Source organism: Megalobrama amblycephala, linkage group LG3, assembly GCF_018812025.1.
Source record: "Megalobrama amblycephala isolate DHTTF-2021 linkage group LG3, ASM1881202v1, whole genome shotgun sequence".
NCBI lineage: Eukaryota > Metazoa > Chordata > Actinopteri > Cypriniformes > Xenocyprididae > Megalobrama > Megalobrama amblycephala.
Window position 1 is genome coordinate 11,750,274 of NC_063046.1, and position 19,379 is coordinate 11,769,652.

The 19,379-nt window shown below is 36.5% G+C and overlaps 1 protein-coding gene across 5 annotated transcripts in view; it reads right to left on the reverse strand.

The window, feature by feature from the left end:
- si:ch211-200p22.4 (phosphatidylinositol-binding clathrin assembly protein) overlaps positions 1-19,379 on the reverse strand; it is a 69,306-nt gene that overhangs the window by 31,031 nt on the left and 18,896 nt on the right. For all 5 annotated transcript variants that reach the window (XM_048183858.1, XM_048183861.1, XM_048183860.1 and 2 more), the window contains exons 2-6: positions 16,145-16,287; positions 1,814-1,889; positions 1,631-1,733; positions 1,319-1,412; positions 705-816 (exon numbers count right to left, since the gene is read on the reverse strand). In XM_048183858.1, coding sequence (XP_048039815.1) covers positions 705-816; positions 1,319-1,412; positions 1,631-1,733; positions 1,814-1,889; positions 16,145-16,287 — 528 coding nt within the window. The remainder of the gene's footprint in view (positions 1-704; positions 817-1,318; positions 1,413-1,630; positions 1,734-1,813; positions 1,890-16,144; positions 16,288-19,379) is intronic.

The following is a 19,379-nucleotide window of genomic DNA, read 5'->3' on the forward strand; positions in this document are numbered from 1 at the left end:
AGTTAAGTTTGTAGACGTTCAAGAGGTTGTTGTGTCGACCTTGATTTATTGCAATATTGAGGTGCTCGGTTTCATTTTGATTTTAGAAAATAAACATGATTTCTTGTCTTACAAATCAACTGTTTCTTATTTTCACCGGCACGTCTCTCAGGTGTTGAGGACTAGTGCATTTTTGAGCCTACATTCAGCATGAGTAAAATACTTAAGTACTGTTAAAATCAGATACTGTAAGACTTTTACTCAAGTCGTATTGGAATCGGTTACTTGTAACGAGTCATTTTCGACGCAAGTTATCAATACTTTTACTCAAGTATGGTTTTCAGGTACTCTTTACACCTCCAGACCCCAATTCCATTAATTTGATACATTTACTTCATAGACATCCTTCTCTGATATATCCATTCTGCTCTCTGTTTGAGATTTTCAAAATGGACACATTTTCTATTAACCACAGGATTGATTTCAAAAAGTTTATTTGTGCTACACTGATCCCATTCAGCTTGTTCCTGTAATAAGCAAACTGCAGTTCATTTTGGATAAAAAGTATTTCAGATTAGTAATTAGTATGTATAATGGACAGGAAGACACAAACTCTTGTGCTTCAACTGTACTTTTCGTTCCACAGAAAGCAATAAGACTTAACCCCATAGCAGATCATGAGAGAAGGATGCTTTCCAGAGTAAGAGGGAGTGGATTACTCTTACCCAGCAGGTTGATGACGCCCTCATTATAGGCAGCAAACAGACGGATGGAGTCTTTGAAGAGCAGCATGAAGGCAGCGTTGATCACTCCGTTAGTGAGCTCATTAGGGTTAGCCTACAGACAAACACCCACACAACCACACAAGAGAGTACACATCATACCAAATAGCTTGGACTGAATCAACATCAATGTTGTTCTGTTAAAGTAGGGTTTTCCAACCTGAGGCTTAGGGGTCACCAATTCTACTTGAATTTAAGGGAACTGATTATCACTTCAATCACAAGAGCAATCAAATAATCTGTGCTGTAAACACTGGCCCCTCTTTCCAAGCAGAGTGAAAAATCACTTTCATTAAAAGAAGGGAATAAGAAGCTTTTCACACTGTACATGTTTATGCATTGTGTCTGCACAGGTTGTAATTGTTTACATATGCACTACTGTTCAAAATTTGGAGTCAGTTAAGACTTAAAAAAAAAAATCCCCAATCTTTTGAATGGTAGTGTATGTAATTTTTTTTTAAATAGGGGTAATGAATCATGATGTAGCCAGTAAAACAAAGACAAGAGAAAATAATTGGGAAGTTTTAAAGCATGCATGCACGTTCTCCAGCACAAACCTGGAAATCCAGCAGCGCGTCCAGCTGGTTTTGAATGATAGGCAACGTTTTGATCAGCTTCTCCGTGTTCATGGTGCGCATGACTCCATCAATACTGCACCACAAACAGATAAACAATCAGAACTCGCCACTTACTCGCAATCTTAATTAGTGCTTAAAAAATTAAGCTACTTAATCAGCTTTTAAAAACAACTTAATTATCGGCATAATGAGCTAGCATGATTAGATTGTGTCCTGCTGAGGCAATGTGTTTGAACACAAGCTTGACTCTAGGCAGACAATCTGATGGAGGCAGAACTGAGGTGTACCTACCCTCTCTTCATCTTGGTGAAGTCCACAGCCACTAGCCTATAGGAAAGAGCTTTCTCGTTGAGATATCTGCTGTACCGCCTGATGAATGTGGACATGTCATAACCTGAAGGACAGAACGAGGGGTTTATCATCAGTGTTTATACGTACAATGCTTTAGAGAGAGTAAAGATGTTTCTTACATACCTTGCAATGCACCTTTATCAAGGAAATTGTTCAGATTGAAGAGTGTGTTTCTTGAGGCCAGATACTGAATGAAACGCTGCAGGTACAGAGAAGAGATGACACAAAAGTGTAAAGTTATATACTAGATGTGATTCTGCAGCTCTTAATCTGTCAGTTTGCGGGAGCGACTTCATCCCTGACATGCGGAAATCCCCCGCTGCTGAATTTGCAGTACACTTTGTGAAATCTAGACCTGTGTACAAGACCAGACTCCTCTGAGCTCTCTTTGAGCTGCCAAGTATGTCTGCTGCAGCTCCCTTCCTCCGTCCAGCCCAATCCCACCAGCTCACACAGCTGTGGGTTGAGAAAGAGAGCAAAGAGAAGCACACAACATTCTGGGTGCTGTTGTGAACGGACATGATGGGAGTTTTGGGAATGCGGGAGATTTACACCAAGATATGATGCGTTCCAACCTCATTCATGCATGTAGTGGACATGACGGGTAAACAAAGAAAAACAGACTCTTGAACGTTCATTGTACCCTAAACAGACCTCAAAACCATCTGGTATAAAGATTGTTTGGATTTGATCACAAGTAGTTACTGATGAATAGAAGAATAATCATGTTCTATCAGGGAAATCATATTGTAATATAGCTGTCAATCAACCACTTTACTAAAACAAGGGTTTAAAGTCGTGATGTAACGGAAGTTGCGACAGATCTTTTCTGCCGTATTGTGACGTACATATGAGTGAAACGGATTACAGAAAAAAAAGTGTAGGATGAGGACTTTGTTCTTTTCCATCGGTTGTTGATTGGATGGAGGGATATCTGAAGTTGATTGTGAGAAAGGGTTTAAGCTGAGAATTCCAACAGAAGTCACCAGAGAGAAACATGACAGGAGTATAAAGTTATAGGAATATCAGGTTAAAATAGGTTGTTTGCGATCACGTGGTTCTGGTGACACGCAAAATACCGGTGGAGGGCAAGCCGTGAAAATTAGAATGGAAGAGATGGAGAAAAGTCCTTTCTCTGCTGGTTTAGAAAGGTATAAACAGAAAATCACAACATATGTTGGACGTGATCTCTTAATGTTATGAAGATGAGCTACTTTTCCACTGAATTGAAAGACTTGATTGCCATCGAGGAGGTAGATATAGAGAATGCGAAGCTGCCGTCATGCCGCGTTCAGTTCTAGTCTGGTTTGTTTATACCGCGCTGCCTTTCTACTAGTGAAGCTAGGGCAGTATTTTGATTTTCTGTCGTGATTGTGAAAAATGACGCCATTGTAGGTCATTTATGCTGAATCGAGAATTGCAACAGGAGCTCACGTCATCGTTCAAAGAAAAAACTGGACGGTGTAATACAATTGTTGCCTTTTATACGTGTAAAAACACACTAAGGGAAGCCGGCTGAGGAGGTGACGGGAAGACGCCGTATATCAAATCTAATAATGTCACTGATTTAACCCACTCCCTATCACTCAATAAAATAATCACATAGCTGAGTGTTTTTGAAAGTGCTGTCTTGGTTGTTGAATCGACTTCATTTATTTATTTGGACATTTTCTACCATAAGATGGCTGAAGCAGCGGCGCGTGACACTGTTCTCATGGTAACCAGATCAACATTGTGAAAGGAATACTACAAAACTGAAGTGAAAACATCAAATTATCATTCAATGGTATAAAATAGCTTCTCTTCCCTGCAAACGATACCATGAAGAATGTGGATATTTAACCAAGTCAAAAACAAATAAGGTAAGCAGGTATCCATATTCATTTCAGTATCAGCAGATGCAAAACGCTATTAAAGGCGACAACTTTTAAAGATAAAAAACGATATAAGTTGGTATAATGGTATTGGTAAATGGTATAAGTTATGTAAACGATATAAACACCTTCTGGGTTCTCGATTTTATCGATTTGAGCAACCATAAATGACGCAAAACATACGAACTTCGAGTTTTTGATAGGATTCCTATATAGAAAAATCACTCCCTGCCCTCCAGACTCATTCGCGCTGCTGCTGTGACGTCATGTGCAAACAACCTATTAAAGTTAAAATTAAAAATGATAAGGTCAAAACAAAATGAAGTGTATGCATGGAGGAGTAGTACACAATAAGATCAATAATATGCATTTAGAAAATATATAGTGTGATTTTTCATTTAATGCTGACTTTAACCTTTACTTACTGTGCATCTTGAACACAGATTTTATTAACCGGGGCATATGAATAAAACAAATTGTTTCTCCTACTGCATTCGTCAATGTCATTTTTGGGACACTAAAAAGTTATCAGCCACCAATGCAGTAAGTGTAACCTTGATCTTGTTTTGTAAATCAGTGCACCACAGAAATAGGAAAGAAACATACTAGTTTTTACGTAGTGGGATGGAGCCTTAGGCTTGTTTCACCTCAGGGGAGAACCAGCATGAGGACCTGGTGACAGGCCCTACGGTCAGGCAAAATTTGCTTGGTGCAGAGGAATAAAATGGTCCTGGCAGGGGCCATTTCTGCCTGTGGCAAAAGTATTCAAAGGTCGAAAGTCACTGAAATCACTGAGGGTTCCTAAAATGCATCTGAAGGAAAGGGAGGTTTAAAAAACACTGCATTCCTAAGCCTCTGCTTAAGTTGGCAGATCAAGAGTGAACAGTTTTGTGTGTAAATAGAGGGAAAGAGGCCACCCACCCTTTGAAAAAAACCAATGATCTCTGATCTCAAAGGAGCTCATGGTGCCTGGGGTGGCCCTGGTCATGTGATTATGGCTTTGAGTGAGGTTCCTCAATCTCTTAGAATTTGTGCAGCCTGTAAAAATTCAGCTGCATTTTACCAACATACTAATGTTAAAAAAGGACAATGCGGGATATACTGACTTAATATCAGCAAATATCAGCAAAAGAAAGGTTAAAAAAAACTTCAAATGTAATATAAATGTCAACAGTCAGTTATTATGATATCAGCCATAGTTTTAACAGCAGAAAATGAATAGAATCTGCATTAAATAGAAATCCATTTAAATTTTGCAAACAAAATGTCATAAAATTTCACTTACTATATTACACAGGATAACATTTTCTTTATAAAAGAAAATATATAGTGTAGCTGTCTTAATCATTTTGGAAGGGAGTCTCTCATTAGCATCTAACATTTTGAAAATCCCTGATCTAGCAGTGTGTTCCCAATCATTCTCAAAGAAAACTACTGACATACTTCTGCTTTACACCCGACCCATTCCACAAATGCTGGTCTACCCATAGGGATAAGAAGCGGAGTGAGGCAGACCGCATTCAGACCATGAAGAAAATCCCCAGGAAAGCAGCTGTGCAGAGCTCATGCTCTAGCTCTCTCTGGCACCATGGCTTAACCTTGGAGAGAAACCTCTTGGAAAATGCACGGCCGAGCCAGCACCAAAATGCAGAGAATATTGCTCCATTCCGGAGAGTAGATCAATATGGATTACTAATTCAGTGGAGTCTGCAAATCCACGCTCGCCTGCACCTCTGCATGAAAGCCTCAATCTCGCTTTCTTTTTTACATTGCTTAGGTAATTCAAAATGGATGTCAGAAGTAAGGATGACAAATATAGATTGATAGGCCAGGAAGGTTCCTGCATTCTCTGCTTAGCAAATAATTAATGTGAGAACAAACCTCAAGTAGTGTCAGAGTGAAGCATCATTTATTATTAAGGCAGGAGGCACTTCGGCAGGGAGCTTTCTCTCCCAAACAGAGCAGCTTCTATTAACACAGCAGCTCAGGCTGAGGGAAGATATCAGCAATCTGGCAACAGGGACTGCTCATGTTTTAGCCACTGATTTTGCATGTGCGGTCGGGAACTGATCCAGAAGCAGCGCTGGAACTGCTGTGTGAAAACCGTATGTGTGCGTGTTTGTGTGCGAGAGAACTAACCCTGCAGGGAACATGTGTAAATAGGCTGTACGATGATGCCCTGATAATGTGCCGGCTGCTGGTCTTCGCTCTCTCGATCCATACATGTTCTGAGGTTTCTATGGATACGGACTGAGCAATTACTACAGTTAGAAAAAATAAAAGCTTTAAAAAAACAGCGAGCACAAAAAGATGATGACAGGATGTGAAAGGAATCGCGTAGTTCGATAGCGATTATTTTCAAACACAAAACCCATTTTGTTTGTAAAGTTAAGAGCTGGAATTGCATCTGATTCACAATGAATGACTGAACTAGAATGCAAAGTGGAAAGGGTGACAAAAAAACAAAAAAAACCCCACCAAACTTTATGCACCATACAAAGCTGAAGTATTGCTATGTTTCACACTCACAAAATCTCACCATCAAAAAAAAGTAAGTAATGTAAACCATTCAAATAAAGAAATAAAATTGACCCTCCCACACACTAATTTGGAAAACAGTTTCTTATAGCAATGAAGAAAAGTGACAAAGCATCATGGACAACTGTGCGTAGGAGCCCGATGTCATTGCCACTATGTCTACTATCACAGAAAAAAAAAAAAAATGTTAATGGTCCAATCCAAAAAGGGGAGTAATCAATTCCCACATGTACTTTATTCATACTCCCTACTTATGAATTACTGATTACTAAGAAGCAGCCGTTTGTTTTCTGCCAGATTTGCCATTCCTGCCTGCAGGGAAGAGAAGGAAAAAGACATCAGGGGAGGGAGAGGGTGTTTCATAAAGGTAATAATTACCTTACCTAGCGCACATCACTCACAAACAGCGTCCATTATGCAAACAGATCCCACACAGGAGAGACCTGAACTCAGAGTCAGCACATGACCAGAATGCTAATCAGCCCAATTCACAGCTACGTCAGAAAAGCCTTGAAAGTCAACATAAAACAGCATTTGTAGTCCATTTTACTTCAATAATGAGACGCATTTTCAAATTTGACAGAATAAAAATAAATAAATCTTTGTACGTATGAGACGTTTATATATAATGTACACACACAAACACATATACACAAACACACATATATATACATATACACATACATATATATATACATATATACATACATACATATATATATACATAGAATGTACAGTTTGTACAGTATAAAAACCACTATGGAACTGTCCTCACTAAAATAGCAAAACAAATCTTTGTGTGTGTACATGTGTTAATACTTCGTCAAGTGATAAAACAGATGCAACATTACAAGCACTTTTGAATTATGAAGCTAAGCAAGATCTTGCAACTTCCGTAACTCCATGGATTATACATTGCACAACTGGTACAGCATTACATACAGCAACAAATTCATTTAAACCATCACACACAGCAAGGCTGAACTGCACCTTTTTTCTGCATTTGGAAGCACACTATGAATCAGAGACTGTTCTCTATAATTCTTCAGAAAAACGCACCAGATGTCAGACGCAGAATCCCAGAACACGAGCTGAGCACCTGTGTTCACGCTCGCAGAGCATTTTCAAGACTGACATTTACATGGATTTATTAAAAATAGATCTTTAAATGCTGAAACTTGTGTTGACATTAATCTTTTGTTGAGATTTCAGAAAGGCTGCATTAATTACAGCGATAGCCTTAAACAATGCCTACAGCTATTTGGCTATTGATTAACATTATCCAGGAGCCCGTGCAACCTATGTGACATCAGCTGTACAAGAAAGGCGTTTCAGATGTGGAAGTTAATTAAATTTCGATGAAAGATAAGAAGACTATTTTTCTCCCTTCTCTGGACTAATACGCACTTCATAATGAGAACAGTAAATAAAATAGAGTCAATTTTGATTTTCTATGGACACAGCTGCATGAACAGTGATGAGACAACAACAGTGAACAGATCAACCAATCACACATTGCCTAATGTTTTTTAATTAAGCAAAATTATTAATTGTAAGTGATAAATGTCTGATGTTTGACACAATGTTTATAGCACATTCATTAATTCCATTCAATCTTCTGGTCAGCATTTGTGTATTTCCATTTATTAACAAGTTTTTGTTTTGTCTATGGGGAAATTTGTCTATTCAACACAATTAATCAGGCCCTATGATTTCAGCAATGAGGAAAACATGGACACAATCAAGGAATCCAGTCATAAAAATTTACAGTATAATGCGAAATGTCATAAAATTTGGCAAATTTTGATAAATAAATCAAAAAGTAGGAGTGCACATTCAAATCACGATATGGACTATAGTTTCTGTGAATATTAAAGTGCAAAATGGCTGCTTTTTAAATCTGAAGTCTGCATGTTCCCTGTTTGAATGAGTGGTGCAGTTTCGTCAACTACACATACTGAAACAGGTGTGACGCTCGTTGTGTTTTCAGCATCTGCTTTCTCACTATAGGAAGACACTCCCCAGAGCTCAATTTCCACAGCTTGAAGAAAAATTATACTGTAATGTTTTATGATTTCAATTGATTAGAAACGCTTTTTGATTATTCATATAATCAAACCATTAAAACGTAATAATGAAATTTTATAATTAAAGGTGCCCAAGAATGCTTTTTCACAAGACGTATAAGTCTAAGGTGTCCACTGAATGTGTCTGTGAAGTTTAAGCTCAAAATACCCCATAGATTTTTTTAAATTAATTTTTTTAACTGCCTATTTTGGGGCATCATTAACTATACACTGATTTTTTCAGTCGCCGCCACTTTAAATCGCGTGCCCCCTGCCTCACGAGCTCTCGACTATATTACAGCGCATTTACAAAGTTCACACAGCTAATATAACCCTCAAATTGATCTTTACAAGATGTTCGTCATGCATGCTGTGTGCATACATCGAATCATGTGAGTAAAGTATTTATTTTGATGTTCACATTTGATTCTCTATGAGTTTGAGGCTATGCTCTGTGGCTAAAGCTAACATTACACACTGTTGGAGAGATTTATAAAGAATGAAGTTGTGTTTATGAATTATACAGACTGCAAGTGTTTAAAAATGAAAATAGCGACGCTCTCTTGTCTCCGTGAATACAGTAATAAACGATGGTAACTTTAACCTCATTTAACAGTACATTTAGAAAGACAGTTTACAAATATCACTAAAAATATCATGTTATCATGGATCATGTCAGTTATTATTGCTCCATCTGCCATTTTTCGCTGTTGTTCTTGCTGGCTTACCTTGTCTTTGCACAGATCCAGACGTTAATACTGCCTTTCCTTGTCTAATGCTTGAACATGGGCTGGCATATATGCAAATATTGGGGGCGTACACCCCGACTGTTACGTAACAGTCGGTGTTATGTTGAGATCCGCATGTTTTCCGGAAGATTTACGTAAGAAAGAGGAAGCAATGGGGTTTGAAACTCAATGTATGTCATTTCCATGTACTGAACTCTTGTTATTCAACTATGCCAAGATAAATTCAATTTTTCATTCGAGGGCACCTTTAAAAAAAAAAATGGAATTTGGGAAAAAGCAGAATTTAGTGGGTGGGGGGTAAAATTAATTTCATAGGGCCGTAAAATTTTTATTTTTGTTAAACTTTTAATACATTGTTGTTAAAGTCAAGTCACCTTTATTTATATAGTGTTTTTTTACAATGCAGATTGTTTCAAAGCAGCTTCATAGTGATAGCAGGAAACATAATTTTGGCTGTTTAGCAGCTCTATAAAAAAAAAAAATAGTCATTGCCCCGCTTCAGTAAGTTCAGTACTGATTCATTTTCATCTTAAAAAAAATCATTAGTTATTAATTTAGTTCATTTATCTGTATAGCAGCTCAGGAGACAGTGATGTACAGTGATGTCATCATCCGGCTCAGTTCAGTTCGCATACAATTGTGTCAATGCAGGTAAGGCAGTAATGTTGTTGAATATTAGGTGTCCTTGACAAAGCAAGCCAGAGACGACAGTGGCTTTTAGACAGAGGTGACATAAAATTGTGTACATTTTATTATTTCAATTAATTAGACATGCTTTTTGAATGCTACAATTTAATTTAAACATTCAAATTTAAACAGAATCCAGCTAAATTTAAATGAAAAAAAACAAGAAATCAGTTAATGATGAAACCAAAAAGACAAAAAGTACTCAGAGGACTGAGGCAGGTCTCATTAAATACAATCTAGGGCTGGGCGATATGACGATATTATCGTATATCGACGATGTCTTGCAAGTATCACGATGTCGATATTAAAAGTCAGTTACAGACGATAACTGGCAATATCGAGAAAAAAAAATTAACATAGTCCCATAGTTACCATTCACATATTTATTCACATAGCATAAATGAAATATTTTGTAGCCTATAGTAGCTAGCTAATTAATTAGGAATAAAAAATCTATTCTGGAATCACATTTACTTAAGGCCAGGAATCGAATAGGCCTAGGCTACTCTTTATAAAAGTAACATTTTGATTTTGCTTATTAACAATGTATTTTTATTTTTAAAACATTCAAGCATTCCCGTAAACACAGTTTTGTCACGCATGTGTGTGTAACAGACTATATTGGATTTGTGTATTATCAATACCCGCGGCGCTAATAATGTACATTTCTGTTTAAACCGTCAAGATTGTTAAATTCGAATTAAAAGGCTAAATTAAATTACAAATTAGAATGGATAGCCTAAATGTCTATGACTCGTTAAAAATAATCACTTTCGTTTTCCAGTGGTTTCGTTTTACACGCGCAAACAACAGAAAAGGAGGATTCACATCTGCAGCGCAAAATAAACTCATACAGCCTAAATAAAACAAATAAATACACCAAATATATTCACTTAAACAATTAACAGATTAACAAAAAAAAGAAAAAAAAAACGGAAATCATATGCTGTTTTAATTTATTTATTTTTTTGCTACGCTCTCCACACAAACACGTTCAAAAGGAAACTAAGACGGAAGAAAGTGGTAGGCTACCTGTTTTCTTTATTTTACAAAAACAAAATGTTTTGTTTTTGTTGTGAGTGTACACAGATATGATTAAACTCTTTACAGTATGACCAAAAATGAGTATTTTAAGTTATTTTCACTGGTGGAAGGAAGCAGTTCAAGTGATCACGCCGGCGCCTCGCGCGCACACGTCAATAGCACTGCTTGACATCGCAGCCTGTTCATTATCAAAACAAATGAAACATAAAATTCACAAACAACATTTGTAATTACTTATTTTCCAAATAAATAATGATTTTATTATTATTATAATTATCATTAATATTATTATTATTATTATTATTATTTCGTTATACGAGGCCTGTAAGGACACATCGGAGCTCTAAAACATGAGAAGAAAAAAAAACCTTTCCGTTTTTGGTCATGCAGAATGAATCAAATTATTTTTAATCGTTTTTAGACAAATAACAAATACATTATAGCTTAACTACAAGTTTAAAAAACTTCCAAAAATGAAAGAGAAACATCGGACCTTAAGAAAAAATAGGCAAGACACATTTGACATCAATATGCATCATTCTTACAATCACCACCACAATGTCCACCTTCACAATGAACTCCATTAAACTCTCATCAATTCAACAATTCTCTTGACGAAAAGAAATTCATTTCAAACACTTGATAAGAGCAGTGTGGAAATGATTAACAACACTAACATAACAACAAAGCTAATGTTTTATATTAAAGCACAAAGAAAGAAAAGAAAAACAAACCTTTAACCTTTAATTAAATTAAGTTTATGCCTACTGATTTGCAGACTATTGTCAGATCAAGTGCAACCAAACTGATGTGTGTTTACAGTACTTGTCGGCTATGTTGTCTCCGACGGGGACGGGGCTCGGGTAGGGGATATTATTGAATATCGCGATATTTTTTAAGGCGATTTTTTATCGATAAAATATTTTTTACATATCACCCAGCCCTAATACAATCTTTATTAAATTAACCCTTATTTGCACCTCCAGCTTTAACCAGATCCACTAAACTTCCCTCACACACACAACTCTCTCAAGTATTAGCTCACTCGCACACCCAGTCTTCCTTCGGTATCCAAAACCAACCATTCTAGATGGACAGCAGTGGCAGTGGTGTTCCCATACAAGGTCAAGCAATTTGTCTACTGTGTGACCCCACATGAACCGGCTGATTAAAATTCCACCCGCTTCTCTCGCTGTCCCTTGCCTTACTCTCTTTCGCTTAAAGTTCCTTATCCATAAAGTTATCTTAACCTAGACGTTTTTTTCAAACCCCCCTTCTCTCCTATCTCTACTCTAGACAAGATACACTCCCAGTGACATCAGTCACGCCACTATAGCGAATTTTGCGTTCGGTATCTGGGCCATCGGTGGGTGACATCGCCCCTTTTCTCTCCTATTTCGCACAAATGCATGTGCAAACGCCCTTATCAACAATACCTTATCTGTGGCCCTTCCTGTGCCCTCTTACAGGGATACTGCTGACAAACAAATGTCCTCCAAATGTCTCAGTTCCTCGACAGGCAGTGATAACCAACCGTGTGTTTTTAAAACCATAACGTAGTAAAGGATTAAGACCAGTCCTGACCTGGACCAGACGTTCAGCTCCGATAACAAAAACCACCCCTGTCTGATTAGTGCCCCGTCATGCAGTAGAACAGGGTGTGCTGAAGGACAGTCCTGCACGCTCACTATCTCTGACACTGGCGAGCACAAGATGTATAGTGAAGGGCTTTTTATTTTATAGTCCAAGTGAATGAACAAGGACACATATGAGAGTCACTAGCACCGCCATTGTTTTTGTGTGAGTGTGTGTGCCATTGTTTCCTGCAGAATCTATAGTGCCAGAAAAAGCAATTATATCCATCCCAAGTTGTGAGCTTGCAGTCTAAATTGAATGTGATGAGATAAAAAGGACAGTGTACTGCGAAATAATGCCAGGGCAATACAATAGATGGCTTTTCTTCACTGGCTGCATTTAAAAACAAACATATAGAGCGACTAGTGTAGAACAATTCACAAAGAAACTTCGGATTCACGGAATCCCACAAGTCCTCTAAACCTGACAAACCTTCCCTTTGAGGAAGTTTTTAAAAGTAAAGGTGAAAATCAAGAGTCAAAAATGTGTTCTTTTAATACTAAAATGACAAAATTTGCATTTTGATGTAGTGTAGTAGTAGTAGTAGAAAAATGTCATTATTTACTCACTCTCATGCTGTTCCAAACCTGTATGCCTTTTTTTCTTTTCTTTTGTGGAACATAGAAGATATTCTTCTATTCTATTCTTTTTTTTTTTTTTTTTTTTTTTTTTTTCATACAATGTAAGTCAGTTGTCACCAAAACTGTTTGGTTGCCAACTTCTGTTCCACAAAAGAAAGACATATACATGTGAAAAGACATGAGGGTGGGTAAATGATCAGAATTTTCATTTTTGGGTTTAACTAAACCTTTAAGGTCTGTAATAATTACAATTAGCTTTAAATAATAAGAGAACTAGTATCCTCATTTAGATACTGTAGCTAGGTAAACGTGTGCATTTCTAGAGGATCTTATGTAGTAGCAATGCATTAAGTGTGCCATGTGCACATCTAGGTCACGTTCTACTGTATATATCATTAATGTGTGTGTATATGTGTGTCATTTTCTCACCTACCCGCTGTTCATCATTAGTGGACTACATGTTTGTGCCTGTATGTAAGTATCTATTTCTATCCAACTGTTGTTGCTGTTCATAAACTGTGCACACTTTTAAAGACTACAGTTAAAGAACTTTAATGATGTCTTTGTTAGCTTTCTGGGCTTTGAAATTTGGAATGACATTGCTGCGTATAGGGAGATCAGAAACCTCTCGGATTTCATCAAAAATATCTTAATTTGTGTTCTAAAGATGAGCAAAGGTCTTACGGGTTTGAAACAACACAAGGGTGAGTAATTAATGACAGAAATTTCATTTTTGGGTGAACTAACCCTTAAACGATACCCATCCCTAATGGCAACATTGATAATGACAAGAAATGCTTCAAATCAGCATATTAAAATGATTTCTGAAAGATTAAAAAAAAAAATACTAATAATTTGGTGGGATCTCTCAAATAGATAGAACAAAAAGATTTCTAAAGGATCATGTGACACTGAAGACTGGAGTAATGGCTACTGAAAATTCAGCTTCGCCATCCCAAGAATAAATCACATCTTAAAATGCATTAATGTAGAAAAGAGTTATTTTAGATTGTAATAGTATTTCACAGTATTACCGTTTTTACCATATTTTTGATCAATTAAATTACTTTTCAAAAACATCTTACCAACCCCAAACTTTTAAACAGTAGTAGAAAATATTAAAATACTTAAACAATTAAAATATTGATGTACATAAGGTGTCAAATGGTCAAAATTGCTTTAAACTAAGAAAAAGTAATGCTATAAAAAAATTTTTTAAGTCCATTTATGTTTAAATTCTATTAATTTCAATCATTTAATATAATTTAGGCTGGATAAGGCTTCAGCTGAACTTAGGACTTGTTTAGTCTTTCCATGCTGTTTCAGGTCACTTTGACATTTAAAACTTCACAGATTTACTGCAACTTGACGCCAACTTTTCAGGATGGCAATGTAAAATGCTTCCACTGTCACCATGTCTCACATACACACTCAGTCACAAACAGCACACTGTGACTGCTGAGCTGGGATTTGTCATGTAGGATCAATTTGACCAAGTTACGCTGGATCTTCAATAGCCGCTTTTCCACTGTTGGTCCAGTCCAAGCCAGTGCTAACAACTGGGCCAGTAGCCTCGGACTTCAAGCACCGAGGCCAAAATCAAGTTGCGTTTCCACTGTCGGGCCAGTAGCTCCGCAGCACTTCCCACAACCCACCCTTAACACGCCTCCACAGAACACGTCACACGACCTCACAGTTTCACCAGCTGACTGAAAACTAGCGAGAACGAAAAATGAACATGACAAATACGAACATTTGGCCTTTACTTAAAGACTTCAGATTCCAACGTTGATATTTGACCAAACTTTTACAATAAAAAAATGCTACAGTGACAATCATTTATTAATTTGTGTCAGGAGTTCACATCAATCATGCTGAATCAAACTAGTATTTACCAATTCATGTAAAAAGAGAACCTATTCGGTTGCACCTGCGTCTATTTATTTACAATCACAAGAACGCCCAAAACAACTCCATTAAGGCTTTTAAATCCAAAGGCTTACATATTTATAAAAATATTGATAAAATATCATGTTTACGTCACATTTCTGAAAATTTCTATTAATTTTCCTCTAAATTATGAGATGATTGCAATCTGAGGAGGTTTTAGCAATCTCTCAGTCTCTCTATACTGTTATTCTTTCAGCCAGAGCAACAGAGGGAGCTCATGAGAAGAAAACAAGAGTTATGAGTTATTCGAATTAAACAGAGTGTGTGACAGATATACGGATGCATTAGTCTGGTGTCAACAAAGGCACAGGAAAGAGACAGATAAAACATTAAACCAAATAAAAGCACAATTATAATCATATGAGTTGTCTACATTCCTCAAGCAGTTTCTGGTTATTTCCATAAACGTGTGTATTTATTAATCGCAATGATTAGCATAAGTAGCCTTTAGCATTACATATACGTATTTTTCTGCCTCATACAGTGATCAGAATCCCCATCAGATCACAAGGAAGTTATTTCAAACACTCACTGATGTCTGAACTGAAAGCTTGAGCTCATAATTGTTTAAGATGTCTTAAATGTTGAAGTTAGCTGGTAGCCTGATATAATAATATGGGAAATGAGCAGCATCTCCTGATTCTAAGGTAAACTCCGCCTCTGTTCATGACCACTCCTCAAGCCACACTTGGCCCGCTCTGGATCAAGGTATTCGACGGGGCCAAAAAACCCTGGCCGTTGGCCCTGAGGAAGCCCCGACGAGGCCCGATCAAGCCCCGGAAGTGACAGTGGAAACTCAACTGGCCCTGGCATGCACTAGCATGCTCGCTTTTGGCCCGAAAGTGGAGATGTGGCTAATGGTAACTGCATAGAAGGGTGTCTGATATGGGCCACATTTAAAAAAAAAAAAAAAAAAAAAAAAAAAAAAAAAAAAAAGTATGAAGTAGGGCTGCACAGCGATTAATCGCGATTAATTGTTTGCAAAATAAAAGTCTGTGTTTACGTAATATATGTGTGTGTTCAGTGTATAATAATTAATAATGTATATATAAATACATGCACATACATGTATAAATGTAAAAAAGATATACATGTATAAATAAATAAATATACATATTTATATATTACATATAAATATAAATACTTTATATATAAATATAATTTTTTTCTTAAATATATACATGTATGTGCATGTATTTATATATACATAATTATTATACACTGAACACACACATATATTACGTAAACACAGACTTTTATTTTGCAAACGATTAATCGCAATTAATCGTTGTGCAGCCCTAGTATGAAGTTCATTTGCAGAATCTCTTACCTCATTTCCATACATCATTAGGTGGTGTGTGGTGATGAGCGCTTTGAAGACCACAACCCAGCTACTGTTGGTGGTTCTCTCAAACAGAGTGTCGGCCAGCTGGGGCACGTTCACATTCATCTCATTGGTGCAGTGGATCAAATCTGAAAACACACGACACACAAGTTAGAGCAACACACATCACCGATTCACATTTCGAACGATTCGAAGACCCTGCACAAGATGTTCCAACAAACACAGCAGATAGCAGGGCCCTCACATTGAATGAAACATATGTATCTGCAGTGGGTGCTAATGGAAGCAAATCTCAGCAGACTCTCATAACATCTCTCAGTATTCTACAGCGAGAATTTATCGCAGTCGTTCTGTTATGCAACACACACAGACAAGCAGAGAAGAACCAAAGAGCGTCACGTCTTTAAATATGCAGCAGCACCCCAGTTTTGCTTTGCGTACTTGCATCTGAAAGCAGCATCTCTTGAACGCCATCAGATGCTCGAAAACTCGTTTCTAGTCTGTCCTGTTTGCATAATGAAGACATTCCTCCTACAACCCAGTATTCTTTTTTGTTCTTCAAAGGCAAATCTCTTTTCTCCCTTCCCTTGAGAAAAACATCTTTTCAAACACAGAGCAGGTAATGAGGGAGACGACTCCTCCGTTTCTGTCGGATTTTGGCCCTGTGGGCCTGTCTGTTGTTCTAATAGGGAGTTCTAGTAGTAAGTAGTGCAGCTCCCAATTGGAGTCTGATGATGAATCACAAGGATCTGGCAAAAGAGACAGCACACTAGTATGCAGTGCGCTATACATCTACAAAACACACTTACAGGATGCCAGCAAGGTACAAATGGCCTATAAACTGAGGATGTAATGCACTACAGTGTGGAAGCAAGAGTGTGTGTAGATAAGCCTCTGCCCTGTTTTGTATATATAGTGGGTCTTTATGATTAAATGTCATATTGGTGTAATTCTATAAAACAGTTTTGCACAAGAAATGCAATTTAATGTTTACTTCAGTTGGCATAACAGCAGTTATTTGTTGAGATGATTATTATGTCTGTTAAATAAATATAAATTAAATATAATTCCTGTAGCTCAAACAATAAAGCATGGTGCTAGCAACTCTAAGCTCAAGAGATTCCCAGGGAATGCATGTGAAATGTAGCTATACCTTGGTAAATTGGTTTATGTACTAATATATCAACACATTAAAATTAGGCCTATAGATTGTTCTATATTGGATTTTGCTCATTTGTTAATAATGTATGTGGGTCAAAGATAAAACGGGGTTTCATGCATCAAAAAATAAATGTGTAATAAAGCTTTAATATTTATTTTTTTTCCTGTACATTAGAATATGTCCTGTTTAATTTTATAAAAATATTATGACACTCATACATTTTTTACCATAATTTACAGAAGACACCCACTAAAATGTAATTCATTTGATGTCCTACTAAAAGACTCTATAAAAAGGATCACAGTGCAGCCTTCAAATACTAATTAATTGTACATTTTATATCTTTATACTTTGCTAATATCGTTCCACCACTAGGTTTTACCCATTTGTCAGCAAGAAGATGTTGTAAGGAAGTGATCTAAAATATAATAAAATTTAGTATCATCACATATCCTTTTATATAATTTAATAATTACAGGTCAGAATAAGTATGTTGTTTCATTTTTACATAAATATATCCATTACGCTGAATGACCATGGTTTGTTACTCTGAATGACATTTTGCCAAAAAGGGAGAGAAATTTGCCATTGTTCTAGGGCTGTAAAATTAATCAAATTTTTAATTGTGATTACAATTACGGATTCCACAATTACATAATCGTTCAAAGGTGCAATTACAAAAAAAAATTCACTTATATTATTCTATTTGCTTGAGATGTGTTTTCTACAGGTTATCTTGAGTTTTTTTTTTTCCCATAGTCTTAATTTTAGTTTTAGTATAACATTATGATGCCATGCATATTGTTAATTTTTTATTTAAAGAAACCAAACCAATGTATAGTTGGCATTTGAGACTTAATGCTATAGAAAAGCAATACAAGTTTTTCAGGAAGAGAAAAATTTCCATGATTCAATTTAAATTGTGATAATCGTAATTAATAATCGCAATTACATGTGGTTTTTGTCATAATTGTGCAACCCTACATTGATCCCATAATTGCAATGTTTTTAGTATTAGCCTGTATCATTAAATTAGTTTTAATAATATTCCTGAGTAAATGACGGCAGAAGCAGATGTTGAAAAATGATAAGCATTTTATTCTACTGTTCTGATGCTCCTGCCATGCCTGCTTAGCTTAACACTTAGTTTCTGACTTGCTCGGCCCCAAAAATTACTTCTTGCAGCTATATTTATGAATACTTTTTGTTTACTAATAAACAATAAAAACTCTGACAGCCAATCAGTATCCATCCTGCTTTAAAGAGCTTCAGCATTTTGTGGCAGATGACAAAACTGCAGTACATGCTTAGAATGAACAGTGTTATAGTTCATTGGTGTGGACGCTAATATAGTTATTGTTATAATTATTTTTAGTTATTGTTCTTGGTGTGAATGGGCTTTAAGAGTGCCACCCTAGCTATTGGGTCTGCATTTACGTTTTGGCATTTTACAGTGCCTTTCAACTCTCTCTGTTCATGGGCATCTAAAATGAATCAATAACACAAATTAAACAATCTAAAAATGCATTAAAATATCAATATTTATCAAGTTTAACATATTTGTCAGTGCTAAATACCAAAATGGTGACATCTTGTCTTTGACCCATTTAAAGAAAGGCAACAAGCAGATGATTGTGCCGACAATATAAAAATATATTATATAAAGAATTGATGTGTTAAATAATGTTTTAGTCTTTCCTTTCTGTGACAATAGCCCAATAGCATTTAGAAGTTTAAAGGTGCCGTAGAACGCGTTTTCACAAGATGTAATATAAGTCTAAGGTGTCCCCTGAATGTGTCTGTGAAGTTTCAGCTCAAAATAACCCATAGATTTTTTTTTATTCATTTTTTTAACTGCCTATTTTGGGGCATCATTAACTATGCACCGATTCAGGCTGCGGCCCCTTTAATTCCTCGTGCTCCCCGTCCCTGAGCTCGCGACTGCATTAAACAGCATAAACAAAGTTCACACAGCTAATATAACCCTCAAAATGGATCTTTACAAAGTGTTCGTCATGCAGCATGTCTAATCGCGTAAGTACAGTATTTATTTGCATG